This window comes from Thamnophis sirtalis, unplaced genomic scaffold (assembly GCF_051295495.1).
Source record: "Thamnophis sirtalis isolate CommonGarterSnake01/CBP01778 unplaced genomic scaffold, rThaSir2_p1.2 scaffold_2, whole genome shotgun sequence".
NCBI lineage: Eukaryota > Metazoa > Chordata > Lepidosauria > Squamata > Natricidae > Thamnophis > Thamnophis sirtalis.
The window spans coordinates 168,884,845-168,902,722 of record NW_028261382.1 but is presented as its reverse complement, the minus strand read 5'-3'; the positions used below and the strand labels follow the sequence as shown (position 1 = coordinate 168,902,722).

Here is a 17,878-nt window from a genome sequence, read left to right as displayed (position 1 = left end):
CATCCTTTTCGCCACCCATTGTTTTCCCACAAAGCATTCTAAACATATGATTACCTTAAACACATGGATTTGGAACACAATAGGAAGAAAAATGCCAGGGAGGAGAGGAAGGATTTAAAATGGGCAAACTAACAGAGAACTGCCTGCCTAAACTCTAAATCTCTCACAACCGGTATTTTTTTTCCCCTCTAAGAAAAATAACTGCATGTATGACATATACATAGTAATTGTACCATAAGTGAAAGAAATTGAAAAGGTTGGACGGACGTTTGGGGGAGTTTCCTACAGTTATTTCCAGAAAACTCATTGGGTGGAAACATAATGTGGGTGGAGGTGGAAGGATGAGATTTTCTTGCAGTTCTCTATGTCCTGCAAACACCTTTCTTCCTATTTCTTTCTATGGAATATTTCCTCTCCCCATCTCTTCTTTTCTAAATCAATTTGTTTGTGACAAAGGGATGATGTTCTGAACAAACTGCAAATGTCAAAGCTTCTTCAATTTAATGAAATATAGGGCAAAGGTTCTGTTCTCCAAATAAAACTTGTTTTCTACATTATACTGAAATAAATAAATACAGTCCATATAAAGATAAATTAAAGAACAATTTAACAAACCAAAGTTAGAACATGTGTTCAAAGTATATACATGATTGTATCCATTTCTTTAATCCATAAAGCACTTTTTGTTTCAGTACAGATAATATTTCCAATTAATAAAGTGACATGTTTGTACTTAACTACTTAAATAATGATAGATATACTTATTTGGGAAGAAGGATCTGAACAGCTATGTCCTCTTTACAGAACAAATCCTGGCCTAATGCTTAAATAGTGAGAATTCAGAATAATATACTATTTGAAGCCTACAAGCCATTTATAGAACTGTCAGCAGAAATAAACTAACACAGAAACATGCACAAGAGATTTATTTATGAATGGGATAGTTGCTGCTGGTCTGACAGGTTTCAAATTAACCATAATTTACACTGTGTCCAAGAGCCTCATTTCAGACATTTGCCTGAACATAGGGGGGAAAATGAACACGTAGAAAAATGCAGCCTCTATGGGTGTGAAAGGTGCATTTAATCTAATAACCTGTGATTCTGCTTTATTTGAGTCCAGTCTTGTATAGAGTTATATCCTTTTCAGGATACCACCCAACATAGTTGAATAGTAGGAGAAAACTGGGGGACGAAGTGCTTTGTATAGGGCTTTGAGCTCCTAGGAAAGGCAGAATATAATCCTAATAATTAAATAAATAAACATTGAAACCATCAAGTAGATTATATATGTTAATGAATTCATAACATTTCGAAATCTTTACAGTCTGAATCTGTCTCTTGATTTAGGTGGCAAAGATGGAGAAAGACATCTTACCTCGAAGGCAGAGAAACGTAAGGAAATCTTCCGTCTTAGGCTTCCTTTTGGAGAGGTCAGAGATCTGTGTTGCTGGAGGGGGTAATAATGGCTCAACTATCTTTATTGGAGTTGTGCTGGGACTGTTGGGCTGAGACTGAGCAAACTTTCGTTGTGCTTGCAGCCTTGGCCTATGGAAAAACAGAGGAAACACAAATGCAGTTAGAAAGCAGGGACTAAAGCAAAAGATGTAGAATTCTAGTTGAAATATCTTAAAAACAGTGTCAATATAATTTTCTGCCTTTACTAGGGTTTTTATGAAGTCAATATTTGTTTCAAATGTACTGAGGATGTTTGAGTTGTTGTAATGTATAATGTAAACCACTTAGAGTCATTGAGAGTATGGCGGAATGTACATTTAATCAATAAACCAAAAATAACTACTGTAACCATCTTAAAAAAAATAAATCCAGAAACCTGCTTTAAGAAACAAACATCCAATAAAGAGCTTAAAGAAAACAAATATGTACAACAAATATGCTTTTTGGAAGATCTGGAAGCCAGAGTGAAGAATGACAGCCATGAAGCAGAAGGACAAAGTATTTTTATTCGTCAACAACATTCAAATGTAAATTTTAAATTATGGGGATAATAATATGTCAGGGAATTGCACAGCAGGTGTCCAAATGAAGTCGGACACTGACACAAACTTGTAGTTTTATATAAAGAAATATATCTTAATCTATATAGCATACAGCAAACAAGATAGTCAGGCAAACAGGAGCATTATGAGGTAAATTATCGAGCACACAGGGCACAGAGAAGAAAAAGGCGGGGGGGAAAGGGAAACTCCCCTTCCCCACTCACAGCAACCAATCACAGCGCAGATTACCTCACGCAGGAGCTAGCATTCTCCAACCAATCAAACACAATTGTGCGTTCTGGCTCACTGTACAACCCCGTTGCTCTAGCTACTAAATTTAAACATCTTAACATAACAGGTGATGATATATAGATTTTTATTTTTATTTTGCCACAGCACAATGCTTGCTGGCATTTTAAATCTATATGATTTTGCTATCGAATTGTAATTCAGACGCCTTCTAGAGTTCATATTTATTTTCTTAAGATTTTTTTAAAAATCATAGCCAAATACAAAATACACGTGTGGCATATCATTTTTCAAAAAGTGCACCTCTACGTTCTTGTCCCTTTCAAATATACACAAACAGGGTATGTATATGTGGGGAAATTGCACTCTATTAATTAGGCACCGTAAATTGTTAGAGATGGAAGGCTACATTCTATATGACCATATTCCAGCATTTTCATTTGAAATCCCCAAAGTGAATACTTTCAGGAGATATGTTACATAATTTGTATTAAATGTTGATTTCTTGGAACTGTAGTATTAGACCCCATCTACTGCCTCATTCTTTACACATTGTCAAAGTAGTAGCATCAATTATGTCACACAAGCAACAGAACTACATTTTTTTAAAGACCAGTTGTGATTTTTTTAAAATCACAGACACAGAACTCCTTCGATGATGTGAATCTAGACAATTCTCAGGAAGAGATATCTATCTATTGGATAGATCCTGAATATAAATAAGACCACAGCACAAACTTAAAATAATCTGGTGATGTCCTCTGTGCCACCTCTGCCCTGTAACAGACCTCCCTTCAAATTAGATTCCCCCCCCCCCCAGATTTCCTAACTCAATCCAATTACGTGTCATATACAACAAACTCTATTTGGCTGTCCACTGACAGAACACCTTACAATCCCAAAACAGCTAACGTCGGTGGTTTTGTAAGAGTTGAACGTTGGATGAAATTGAAGCCAAGTTCCTATCATTTCAGCAGCTGATAATGAATGTGCTCGTGATTTCGCTCCAAGATGTTGTCAGATGTATACAATGCCCCAAGATGATCTCTTAATGAACTGTTAATGAGAATAATCATCTGCTTATGCATAGATATATTTTTTTTGCTTTCCCACAACAGACAATGCAATATTATTAAAAGCAATATCTTTTAATACTTCGTGTACTGTGCTTCTTGAAAATGTCCTTAGGATTCTCATGATGTAGGAGGAGATATAAAAAACAAAAAAAAGCCTCTCCATAATCCCTCCAAAAGACCATTTCTGTAATTTTGGGGTGTACCAGGCTCAGCATTAAAAAGGCAAGATGCTGCTGTATCTAGAAGTGCCTTTTGAAGAACCTTGGCTGATGCTTGTTCATGAAAAACATGTCTGCACAACAGTTATAAACTGCATCAACAGAATTAGAATTGCCTTTTTTTTTGTACCCTTGAATCTATTTTAATTCCTTTCCTTTTTCTTTTCAGCAGTAATTTTCTCTTGCCTTTTTTCTATGACTAAGAGACACTGACCCCAAAATCACCCAGCTGGCTTCATGCCTTATGGCAAGACTAAAATACATGACCTGCTGATTTCTACCCAATTGTCTTTACAAACTAGTTCTTAAAACTAACAATATTTCCCCTAATATTACATGTTCATTTGGTTACTTTTCAAGTGTTCCTCTAGCAATTTCGCTAGGATTGTCTGTCAGTATCTGTTTCTGTAAGTTCCTATAAACTCTTGCTTATGTCATTTTATTTATTTATTTTATTGTTTATTTTCATCTGTTTTCTTGCCTTCCATTACTTTTAAAATAATCATCCCCCCCCCCCATTGTATTGTATTGTATTGTATTGTATTGTACTGTATTGTATTATTTGTATGCCGCCCTTCTCCGGGAGGACTCAGGGCGGCGAACAATTCAAGAGGGGAAAAAAGGGGAACATGAAAGACAAAATACAAATAATAAAAGTAGACAACAGTCGCACAACCATACATGTCGAGAGGGGAGGGAACTCATCACCCCCAGGCCTGCCGGCAAAGCCAGGTTTTGACGGCTTTTCGGAAGGCCTGGAGAGAGGTGAGGGTCCGAATCCCTGCGGGGAGTTCATTCCAGAGGGCCGGAGCTGCCACAGAGAAGGCCCTCCCCCGGGTAACAGCCAGGTGGCATTGGCTGGTAGATGGCACCCGGAGGAGGCCAACCCTGTGAGATCTAATGGGTCTGTGGGAGGTAATTGGCAGCAGGCGGTCTCTCAAGTTGTCTCTTGTCTTCACACCATGTTTCCAAAATATTTAAGCCTTAGCTTCATTATTAGTATTTGCAGTGAACAGTTCAGTCTCAAAATTCAAAAAAGGAAATACAGTACAATTGCGAGATTTCAAGCATACTAAACATAAATTGGAGTTTTAATTAAGGTGATACAAATACGTGTGTGTGTTTGTGTGTGTGTGTGTGTGTGTGCATCCTTTTTCAGAACCACCCTGTCTTGAGCCAGTAGTTACAAGCAAAGGAGGCCATAGTTAGAATAGACCTTTTTAAGGCAGTTATAAATCTCACCACAGTGCGGAAATGAGAAAGTTCAGGAAAGGCAAATGAGCTTATTTCAGTTGCTGTGGTTCCACGCAGTCAAATCCAAGAGCTTGGTATTAGAACCGAGTATAGTTTTGTTCCAATCCAGAAATCAGTCAGAGAATCAAATGCAGCATATATACTGTCTGTATTTAATTTTCCATCACGTTTACTAGGACCGTGCATGTAAATTTAACTATGCTACAGTTTGGAAGGTTTTATAACGGAGTGTAGAAGTTTCCTGGGAAGGCAAGCATGGATTTTTTTTTTCCAGGTTTCACATTGATTTTTGGAACGGCAGAAGCTCACCGGTATAATGCTGCTTCTGGATGGTATTTTGATTGAGCTGAATGGTTGGGAATGTCAGCAGAGCTGGGGCTGTTTACTGGAAGTGAGAGGAGATTAAAGTGATTGCAGCAATACAAATAATAACAGTGGAGTAGTAATATGATTGCCTGCCTTTCCTAGTGAAGAAAGAGAACTGGAGAGTGGTATGGATGAGACTGGGAGAGGAGCCAGGTGGTTTTGGGTTTAGAATGCTGATCAGATTCAGCCTACTAGAAGAGGGTTGAATATATAGATACTCAACCCTGGCTCCTGGACAGGGGTGGGTTTCCACCGGTTCGCGGCGGTCCCTGCGAACCGGTTGGTCGGCGAACCCGGAAGTAAGTAACTTCCGGGAACGGCGAAGGGCCCACCCACCCGCCCGCGCTCCTTACCCGGTTTTGACGAGTTCTGCACTTCCACGCATGCGCAGGACGCATACAGAGCCTGCGCGATCCTCCAGGAGCAGCTGGAGCATCGCACAGACGGTAGTACGCATGCGTGCACCGCGCACGTGGACGCCGCTGGCCCCGTTCCAACCGAACCGGTTGGAATGGGGCGAGAAACCCACCCCTGGTCCTGGAGAAGAGATGGCAAACACAGTGCTATAGGGAGTAGAGGCAGGAACATTGCAATAGTGATGGGCTGGGGAAATAAGCTGGGAGTCACGGCGTAGCATGCTTATGAGTATATTAATGAATATATTTCTGGTGCATTCATATCACCCCTTGCATCTTCCCGAATACCAAGATGTTAAACTTTAGGAGGCCCAGGTGTTTCCAGGTGTTATTACTCAATACCAGATTGGTCTCTAAGAAGACTCACCACAACTGTTATTATAAAAGTATTTGGTACTTGGTATGCATTACTCAAGCTTGGCTGGGCACATGAGTGTGTATGTGCCCCTCTTCAAAATGTGCCCATTCAGGTCCCAATTGTAGCATTACCCATACTTCAGCAATGGGCTAGAGCAGTGGTCTCCAACCTTGGCAACTTTAAGACCTGTGGACTTCAACTCCCAGAGTTCCTCAGCCAGCTGGCTGAGGAACTCTGGGAGTTGAAGTCCACAGGTCTTAAAGTTGCCAAGGTTGGAGACCACTGGGCTAGAGAAGGGATTATAGTTATTCAGGGGACTGTGGATGTTAGGATGCTTCCTTGTACATAGCTGGGTATTATGTAGGAGACTGGGCCTTAAAGATTAGTGGGGCTACTGCTGTTCCTGTATCAGTGTTCCTGACTCATAGCAACATCCCTGTCCATGCTGCTGGATGTTATATTGAGACTGACAATGGAGCCAACTTTTTTTTAAAAAAAACTTATTTTGTGGCAATAAAAACAGAGAAATAGATCCATGCCCTTCCTGGTTCACCGCTCCATTTTGCTGCCTTAATGCAGCCTGCACGGCACCGTGCAGTCTGTGTTAAGGAATTGTGGACATGCTGAAAACGAGGCCACGGTGCAGCTCAGGGATGCATGCCTGCCCTCCTTCCCAACTTTTGTGGTTCGAGGCAGGAACGACGCAGATGCCAGGGTTCAACGAGAACAGGTTTATTATTACAACAAGAATGAAGTGACAGCGATTCGAATGCGGCAACCGCGCGCCAAGGTATTTATATAACTAGTTAACCAATCAGTGGCCGGGGACTGGGCAGCAACCGCTGACATCAGTACCCCGGCCAATCAAGTAGGATATGTGGCCAGCAACAGCCTCTGCTCCGTCCCAACCAATCAGGGAGCAGCAGGGCTGTTGCTAGCTTCTTATTAAAGAATTCATTAACCAACTAATGAATATTTAACACCAACATGAGGTCCAGAGGTTTTCAAAAGGTAAAGGTGTGATGGGTGATGTCAGTGGTGGGTTTCAAAAATTGTTGGAACCTACTCTGTGGGTGTGGCCTCCTTTGTGGGAGTGGCTTGCCACCCATGTGACCGGATGGGAGTGGCTTGCCACCCATGTGACCGGATATGAAATTATGAATTAGTACTTAGGTCGGTCCAAGTAGCTATTCAGAAACTCTGGCATTGAAGCACGCAAGTCTTAAAGCTGTCAAGTTACAAGATCCTGGCCAGTGGTGGGTTTCAAAAATTTTTGGAACCTCTTCTGTAGGTGTGGCCTGCTTTCCGGGTCCACTGGTGGATCCTCTTCTAGCCGGTTCGGTAGATTTGACGAACCGGTTCTACTGAATAGGTGCAAACTGGTAGGAACCCACCTCTGGGTGATGTGTGTGAAGGGAGTAGGCCTGCAGAGTCTTGGCAAGGTGAGATGGAGGGGAGAGGCTTAAACTGCATGTTAAGTATATGGTAACTAAAACCTTCCAGACTACTACGGGTAACATTGTGAAAAATATGTGTGATTGCAAAGGCATTAAACCCCCAAACTGTTACCAAAAATGACTTAATTGTATTTTGTTTCATTTAATCATATTAGCAGGGGGCCCCAGCATCAGCCTTCGCTGACCTTTCGTCAGACATCTGAAGAGCCTGCCCACAACAGTTTCATCTTGACTTGAGGAGCTAATCGGTTTTGAAATCAGTCAAGATTATGTTTGAAGACTCCTTCATGTCCCAATAATTTAGATTAGCATGTAAACATATACTATGTTCCAGTTTGAGTTTATTCCCAAGAGACCTCACATTAATCTTTGCACAAATGTTTCGTATATCCTGATTCAGAAGAACATTAAGTAATGCAAAATGCAGCCTGAAAAGAAAGGATGTAAGAAAGGTTAATCTTTTATTAAAGATCAGTCTGCCATGTCTCTTCTCAATCATTGGTAAAGTCTGGACAGACCGAAAATAAGGATACTCTGAGCTAATAAAAGACCTAGGTTCAAGACCTAAAATTAACACATACTGCTTGTTATATCTACATAGAAGTAAATTCCACTAAGCTCAATGAAGCGGATTATAAAAATGGGCGGGCATTCCCTCTGCATTATTCATGGCTAGATAGAATAACTGGCTATGAATATGAATTACAATTCTGAATTTATCAGTCAGTAAAAAAGCACTCTCACTTTACACTAACATATACAACTGAAAATATACCACATACAACAAAATTAACAAAGAGATTTAATGTTTATACTATGTTTTAGAGCACACAATGCTTTGCACACAATATAGTCAGTTTGATCTAGTAATAAGATATCAGGCTAGAAATCAGGAAACTTGAGTTCTTGTCCTGCGTTTGGTATGAAAGCCGGCTGGGTGACTTTAAGACAGTCGCTCTCAGTCCAACTCACCTCACAGTTATTTGTGGGGAAAATGGGAGAAAGGAGGAGGTATGTTCGCTGTCTTCGTTTATTTATGAAAATAATAAAGATGTAAATAAATACATTACTAAATACTAGTATATGTTTATAACAGTTATCTATTCGGTTTGCATTAACTTGATCCTAAAACTACTTAAAAAAATTCTACTTTGCAGCTAAACTGCAAATATCATGTATATATTTATCTTATTTTGTACTTCCTACAATGTTTTCGTAGAATATTATACATTCCAACCAATATGCATAATTCTTGGGCTACACTGAGAGTTGTTTCTGAGATCAAGATTAAGAGGATAATTTAACATTATTATCTAAGGTAAGAATCCAAGACTATATAAATGTTTCCCCCATATACTTTTTATTAAGTAGGTACACTGCAAACAGTACTTACTGTTAGAAACATAAAATATATATCTGGAACAGATCATTTAGCTAATTCTTAGTTATTATAGTACATACTCATGATTACAAGTCAAATTATTATTTCATGGGCATTTGTATTAATAAAACCCATTTTATAATCTAATTAAGCACCTGACCCATTCACTCATTTCACCTTGAAACTAATGATCTGTAAATAACGTAACAAGAAAAATACGATTATATTTTAATATTATTTTAATTTAAAAAAATTCTGTAAGCGATGTTTGTTTCTCAACATCCAGCTTGGTTAGAAATGATATAATAGAATAATATGTGAAAAGTTGGCAATACTGATTTAGATTGTTCTACAATTCTCTTCTTTCAGTAGTGCCGATTAATATAAACATATTAGCTCACTGAATTTACATTTCCTAGTTTATGGGATTAATATAAATAAGATTTGAATCTCATTACCGTATTTCTTTAATAGTCATAAAATGGGGAGAGAAAAAAGGACAAGAATTTCTGATTAAGCTTCAGTATATCCACCAATATAGCTCTTAATTCATCCTCCTACCCAAATCTATACAAAGGTGAAATAAAGCTTGTTTCAACCATTGCTCTTCAAATAGAATTTATACCAATAGAGAGAGGAGGTGGACTTATACTTTTAACTCCCCAAACTAACTGACAAAAACAACAGTTTTGAATTGCTTATGTGGATTGCCAGTGGTTCCACCACAAAACCGCGGAGGACAAAATCGCGCTCGACGAAAGCGCGCATTTGACGTCATCACAGCGCGACGAAAACATCGCGCTGTGATCGAAAAATGTAAAAATAAAGCGAAAACCTTACCCTAACCCCCCCAAACCTAAACCTTACCCTAACCCTAAACCTAACCCTTAACCTAACCCTAAATCTAACCCTAAACGTAACCCTTAACCTAACGCTAAACCTAACCCTAACCCTTAACCTAACGCTAAACGTAACCCTAACGCTCTAAACCTAACCCTAACCCTTAACCTAACCCTAACCCTAACCCTAACCCTTACCTTTATGTGAATTGGCTTGCTTTAATTTTAATTTTATTTCAATTTTTAATTTTTTTTCGTCACGCTGTGATGATGTCAAATGCGCGCTTTCGTCGAGCGCGATTTTGTCCTCCGTGGTTTTGACGGGTCACGGATTGCCAGTATCTTGCAATGTAACAATAAATATCCCACATGGATTTTTATATAACTACAGTGGGAAGAAAAAACTATGATACTGTATATTGGAGGTTTCCTTATATTCCCTTGGCCTTTTTCTCCTACAGAAAATAGGATTGTTACCTTTACAGTAAATACACACACTCTTCCAGTTACATACTGTACATTGACAGACTGGAGGCCTAGAACAATGGCAGTTTCCCACACCTTGATCATCATCTCTACACATATCGATTTCAGCTTCCAGACTTCTTCAGCCAACATGGCTACTGTTGACAGTTCTGAAAGAAGTTTGAAAACCTGGACGGTAACCAAGTTTGGAGAACATTGGTCTATGAAATTAAAAAAACTTTGGAACCATGCATAGCCAGAGAACGCAGAGCTGTGTATGGAATAAACACAACCAATAATATAGAAGATATATTAAGAAGATATCTCCATGATTAAACATGGAGATATTGCTCTACATTTGACGAGACAGTGAATGATCCAGACCAGGATACATGTTTTCTGCTATAGCTTGTTTAGAGCCTATTGTATTTATAATCCGTGCATAAATTGCAACCTTGCTATGTTACAACTCTGCCATATATAGATTTGGAAGGAATATAGGAGCACTCCTTTTTGCTTTTTATGCATTGTGGCCATTAATTTCAGGAAAGCAATAAAAGAGGAAGCTTAACTTTTAAAAAGTAATGTTTAACCAAAGGTCAAACAAAATGAACCATGTTCAAATATAAATCAAGTATTTTAGTTTTACAGTTGAGGAACTTGCATAAAATAACCTAGAAACTCAAACACAAGTAAACACCTCAACTATCAATACATGATTATTAAAAAGTTTTATTCTAAAATAAAACAACACACCTAGCTTCTGAAATCTCATTTTTGAGTTTTTCAAGAAAATGCAAAGCAAAAATTATGGCATTTATTTTAGGCAGTGGAGAGGCAGGTTTGATTCAGAATTAATTTGGTAACCAGGAACTATCTTGTCTGCGTTCCTCATTATATTTACTCCATCCTATAATATTAGTGAAGATTTTTTTAAATTGCTCATTTGTCAGTAGTCTTTTAACATCTCCCAAATCCAAAGATGACATAAGAGTTATTGTCCAATAATAGTTCTATCATCAATACTAGTTATTTCATTAGCGTAGCTTCACAGGGCTCACATTTGCATATTGTAATATTGTAATACTGTAATTAGTTTTAACCATGATTTGCTAAACAAGATACAAATTTGCTAAACAAAGTTTATCCCTGAAACATTGTTTTTTAATAAATCCAAATGGTTACATTCCCCACATCATGTTAAGCCAAAACTGAACAAATCACACTATTGTTTAAACCAGTGTTTCTCAACCTTGTCAACTTGAAGATGTCTGGACTTCAACTCCCAGAATTCCCTAGCCAGCATTCGTGTGAAGAAGTCCAGACATCTTCAAGTTGACAAGGTTGAGAAACACTGGTTTAAACTGATATGTGAACCTAGCAGGTATCTTAAACCATATCCTAGAGGGGTCTATGACAACTTACCATGGCCAACTCACCGCGGGTCAATTCGCCACAGGACAAGAATTACACTAATATCGAAGAAGTAGCAGAATAGAATCATTAAAGAAAGGATGTCAAATTGTTGAATTGTTAAATTGCCCTGCAGTGAGTTGTTCTGTGAGGGTTGGCCATGTCGAGTTGTCCCATGGTGAGTTGGCTGTGGTGAGTTGACCATAGCAAATTGGCTGTGGTGAGTTGGCGGTGGCGAGTTGTCCCATTCCGCCTTAGAGTATTGTCATAGAATTGTAGAATTTCATGTTACAAGATGGCAACAGATGCACAATCTCTCACTACAGACCACCAGATCTTCCCAGTCCAACTCTTATCTGCTACAGTTTGGCTAAACATTTCCATATTGCAGCTAAAGTTGACAAACATATTATAATATAAATTAATGGGTTTTTAAAAATCCACTTAGTTGCAAAATGAGACAATCACACTCTCACCACAGGCAAATGTAGGGTAAGAATTCTAACCTTTGCTCAGTTATGAAGTTCAAACCAGTCATTTACTTTTAGGCTAATCTATCTATCCCCAATCCCGTTGATACATAAGCTCTAAATCTGTCTGTAATACAGAACAATACAAATTTATTTATGCAGTAGGAATGTTTAATTTATACTCAGTTAGAATGTAGAATGAGACCAATAGCAGCATTTCAACAAACATCATATAAAGCCACCAGTGAAAGCATCACTGCTGCAAGGGTTATACTGATGAACACTGACATAAATGAAAAGATGTTGACAAGGTTCAAACAAAAGGTCAAAATGTTGTGGTTATGACAGCTGTAATTTATGCTTAGTCTGGAGTTTTATTGTGGGAATGAATTACTCATCTTCTGTACCCAAATTTTAACTATTTCTGAAAAATATGAAAACTTACTTATTTACCTATCTTACCTAACCACCCACTCAGCTTAAAAAGTTTGGGTTTTATAACTCTTTTATGCATTTTATTTACAATTCAAGATATTTACTCTGGATTTGTTAGTCATTGTGTCTATTTTGATATGGGAAAATGCCAGTAACAAAATACAAATTTAGAGCAAAATAAAATAATGAAGTTTGTACTAGGTGGATAACGAGTAAAAGCAACAGGAAGTTTCCTGCAATTTAGCCAAGAAGTGCAAGATGCTATTAGCCAAAAGTAAGGATACTATTAACAATATATATATTGATCTATGTGCTACAACCATTGCAAATAGGTGCATTAACATTATAAACTCTCAGCTTTTTTAATCAATTAAAAGAAAGAGTGGGAAAGGCTGACATTAATGGAGTAAATATATTCAGATCCAAAGCCATATACACTATTAGTCACTAATGATAAGTATCCTGCAAATTATTGGCAAAGCAATTAATAGAGAAAATAATATTTACAAGGGATTCAAGAGACTCGTCAGACTTACAATATTTCACCATAAAGTTTCAATTCCCAAATGCTGTTATTTCCCATTTTTAAACTATTGGCCATAATAATACTTTTGAAAGTACAGTAGACATAACTGGTATATCTATTGACACATAACAATGTATTTTACATGTTCAAATCACATTTATTCAAAGCAAGAAATCTTGGAATTAAAAACACTGTGTTTCTATTATACTATTGCACTAATTTCAAAGCAGAACTCAATCAATGCTATTGAAACATAGATTAATGCTCCAAAATATTCCACAATTTGCAAAAATGTAGCTTTTTTCAGGATGAAAAAAACCCTTTAATTAGAACTTACAGAGTTCTAATAAAAGGTCAAATGCTCTTGGAATAAAATATATTTAAAATATTACTAAGTTTAATACTCCTTTCATGACTCAGTTTCAATATGGATGTTCTCCTTTCAATATAAAATCATGGCTAGTCATAAAACTAAAAATAATAAGGGCAGGCTATGCATAAATAAATAAAGTTCAAGCAGCTGCTAAACTAATTGCAGAAAAACAAATTCAATAATCCTTCCATTGTATGTTCTATGTTAGACTGACTTTAACAGCCATTTTAATAATAGCAGTCTGATATTTTAAAAAAATGCTACTTTATGGAATCTGGCATAAAAGACTTTCCATTTTAAGAAGTAATGGTGAAAATTACTGTAACTGCAGTAATAGCCTTTTATTTAAATAAAGTAAGTCTACTTGAATACCATTTTATTTATTTATTTACTCTTTATCTCTGGTTTAAATTTTTCAGCTTCTTTAATCAAAATATCAGGACTGTTCACACATTTATACTAAACTGTAAACTATTTTGCAAAGCATAACGACTAGGTTTAGGCAAAAAAACACTAAACCCACTTATCAAAATGTATAAATGTAAATTATAGGGTCATGTAATATTTAGTTATCCAGATGCACTTTAACTGCTATGAGTCCTAGCCAGCAGACCTAATGGTGAGGAATTGAGAGTTCAAAGTATCAAGGAATGGGGTACAGCGCTAAACTCCACCGTAAAATGTTACTTATGCTTCTTTCATTTTACTTCTGCAATAAATAAAAAAAACATCTTTAATAATTATTGCTTCGTAAAACAGAGAGAAACAATCAAGTCCCTAAAGAGACTTAAATTAGATTAGTTATGGTCAAATTAGAATACAATGCAGTCACAATGCAATAAATCTACAGTGTTGTTTCTGGCCTCTGGTGTACTATATCCAGCATTCTTTATAGAGATATTCGCCTACGACGTTTCATGGTCTACAACTGGTGCAAACAATGGTAATTTTGCATTCTTATTAGCTTATGCTTTGAAATAGCCATAAGCACTATTTCAAAATATATTTTTTTCTTGAGGAGACAGGAAATTCAAGGCAGAATGTGGCTGTAATTTGGCATGCTACAAGACATATTTGACTGTATGACTGTGCTGCATTTATTTATTTGATTAATTTGCAATTTCACCTCACCCATGAATTTTGAGTACGTGGCCGCCATGCCGAGAAGGTAAGATAAACAAACAAACAAACAACACAAGCAAAAAACAGTCTGTACAGCAAAAAAATCTCCAGTCAATATACAGTATTGTTGTTACAGCCAACTTCATTTTCCATTTTGTTCCTCCAGCAATTCCACCCTTATACTGAGTTTACCTATTAATGGCTGTATGGGAATATTGATGCAATTTCTTTGGCAGCAGTGCAAAGGTGGTTTGCCACAGCCTATTCGGGGACACTTTTTCAACTAGCAACCTAGTCAACAACTCAGGGTTTATTTGGTGGCTATTCATCCAAAACCAACCAGGTCCAGACCAGTGGTGGGATTCAGCCAGTCCGCACCTATTCGGGGAGAACCGGTTGTTAACTTTTCCAGCAATTCGAAGAACCGGTTGTTGGAAGAAATCTCATTTTGTTTTTTCCCACTTTACAGGGCTAATCCTGTAAGGAAGGCAGGAAGGAAACAGTCTGGTGTTGTTTCTAGCCTAATCTTTATTGCCCTGCTTACAGAAACTGCCTCTCCGGTTAACTCTTAGTACATTGTCACAGGTAAGGTGAAGCGCCCATCGACGTGAGTGACATTGAGTTGGCCACGCCAACCCAGTCACATGACCACTGAGCCCCACCTACCCAGCTGGTCATTAGGGCAGAGAACCGGTTGTTAAATTATTTGAATCCCACCACTGGTCCAGACCTTTGTAGCTTTCCCAAGTTCAGTCAAGTTTGTTTAGTGCTGCCATTTCATTATCTCCCTCCAGAGGTGGTATGCTGCCAGTTTGCACCGGTTTGGGTGAACCAGTAGTGGCAGCGGTGTGATGCTCCGCCCATCCACCCACCCACCCACCCAGACGTCATTAAGGACCTTCTGTGCATGTGCAGAACATTCTGCGCATGCCCAGACACACGTTCTTGTGTGCTTGTGCACATGCGCAATGCTTCTGCGCATGCGTAGAAGTGTCTGGGTGGGTGGGTGGAGCCTCTCGCCACTACTACTACCGGTTCGGCCAATCCGGGCCAAACTAGTAGCAACCCAACTAATATGGTTTTTAATTTTTAACCCTTTCTATAGATTCTTTTTAAAAAAGATTTTATATGTAATCTTCTAAGTTTTTAAAATTGTTTTGACTTTGTGTACTTTATATTTTTTAGCTTTTAAAATTGTTGCTTGTACTTCACCCTTATGTTGGTTTATGACCATAATAAAGATTTCATTTGATTCCTCCTACTTCATTTCCTGCTTAGAAAAAAAAAATATTTACACACAACAGCTACACCAGAACCCTGCATTTCTTAAGAGTAATTGTTTTTCAACAGGAAACAATCACTTTCCACTAGAGAAGATTTAGAAAATAAGTTCGACAGAGTGTATATCAGTAATTGCTAAGACATCTTCATTCATTGGCTAAAAATACCATCAAGCAGAATGATATTCGTTAAAAATGGAAAAAAATAATTTTGTGTTTTGATTTGCCTCTGATTTTAGAAAGACTATAAATTACTGGGAGGGAGGGGAAGGTATTAATTGAATTAATGACTATCGGGGCCTTATGGATTATCCTAAGGGGGAAGGTCCTTCCCGCACTCTCCATTAATGCCTAGAAAAATAGGTGAATGCTGACTGAATTGTGGAGTTGCTTTTAAGGGACAGATATTCCGGTTTGTTTGTTTTTTAAGTGAATATGATGTATGGCCCTTAATTAGGACATAATGCAATAGAGCTAAAGCTTTGGCTTGGCATTTTCTTCCTACTAACCTTCAAAAGGTGGTTCCCTTATTTCTATTTTAAAACGATCCAATACAAACCTAACCGCAAAAAAGTAAAATTAGAAAAAAAAAGATGTAAGCTTTAAACTGTGAGTTCTTTGTTTCAACCAAAACTGAGTTTTCCTAACTGTTTATAAATCAACATCAAGCCTTCCCTGCATATTACAATATATATACTGTAAATCCTTTTTTAGCCAAATCTCTTTATGATACATATAAACTCATCAATCTAGTCCTTTATGCAAAATGTACAAAAGGTGTGAGAATTAGGAAGGCAAAGGAATTATGTCATGAGAAAAAAGCAAGAAAATGAAATGTAACCAAATGTACTTTACTGCAATATATCTCTTTATGTTTCCTATTTAATCACCATATCCTTTTGAGAAACTTAACAATTTCATTTCAAACTTTCTTAATTTCTTGCCTCTTGATCCATTTGGTTTTCCTTCATAAATTTGCTTTACTCTTTGATCTTTGTTCATTCTCTCTCTATGATCAAACCACTTCAACCTACTTCTTTTATACTTTGGTATTCAATCTGTATTTTGGTATTCATTCAACATTCATTTTTGTACCTATCTCTTTTTTGCTACATATTTAAATATCTCTGTCTCAGTACATTCAGGTTATTTTTATGTTCTCCTAACCCAAACATCTCTATAACAAAATAGGCAGAAACATACTCTTATCAGATGTTTGCTTATTTTGACCAACATTCATTTCTCTTGACAAACCACAAACTACTTTTATTTATTAATATTTATTTATTAATATTTATTTATTCCCATCTCATTTCAAAGTAATTCCTTTTTTATTCCATTTTCACATCTTAAAATTTCCCCATCTGTTTCAGCAACTTTAAGGACATTCTACTAAGATATGTAAATTGATCTATTAGCTTCAGTGCTTTATTATGTATAATTTGCAATAATTCACTTTCTCCCTGCCAAATAGCAATAGCACTTAGACTTATATACCACTTCACAATGCCTTACAGCCTTCTCTAAGCGGTTTATAGAGTCAGCATATTGGCCCGCAACAATCTGGGTCCTCATTTTACCCACCTCGGAAAGATGAAGGCTGAGTCAACCTTGACTATGGTGAGATTTGATCTGCCAAATTGCAGGCAGCGGGCAGGTAGCAGAAGTAGTCTGTAGTACTGCATTTTAACCATTGTACCACTGTGCCTCTTAAATACAACTATCTTCTGTGCTTAACATAGATATATAAACTAAAAAGCAAACAGTCTATTGAAAACATTAACCCAAATTCTTTTGATTTCTAGAAACATCAATATGACTTTATTATTTATTATAAGTTATCTATTTTAAGCCATATATTTTTTTTAAAAAGCCACAGGAAATAGTGTGATCTTAGAGTGTGTGTGTGTGTGTGTGTGTGTGTGTGTGTGTGTGTATTTAAAGTCACAACCCCTGGTATGCCCAAATATGGGAGGAAGGTCACACTTCCATTCTCTGTCCTTCAGCTCGTCACAAGAGACCATCCAGACAGAAACCCAATATTTTTTACTGTTGCCTTTTTGTTACATTTGTTATATTTATGCTGATAAATAAATAAAGGGAGACTAGTATAGATCTATTTCAAGCTATTTAGCTCTCATCAGCTAGCCATACCCTTGCTGGGAATCGAACCTGCCTAAG

At 37.3% G+C, this 17,878-nt stretch overlaps 1 protein-coding gene across 1 annotated transcript in view; it reads right to left on the bottom strand.

Annotated features, from left to right (window-relative positions):
- JARID2 (jumonji and AT-rich interaction domain containing 2) overlaps positions 1–17,878 on the bottom strand; it is a 225,499-nt gene that overhangs the window by 61,958 nt on the left and 145,663 nt on the right. The window contains exon 4 of the mRNA XM_087707415.1: positions 1,378–1,547. Coding sequence (XP_087563541.1) covers positions 1,378–1,547 — 170 coding nt within the window. The remainder of the gene's footprint in view (positions 1–1,377; positions 1,548–17,878) is intronic.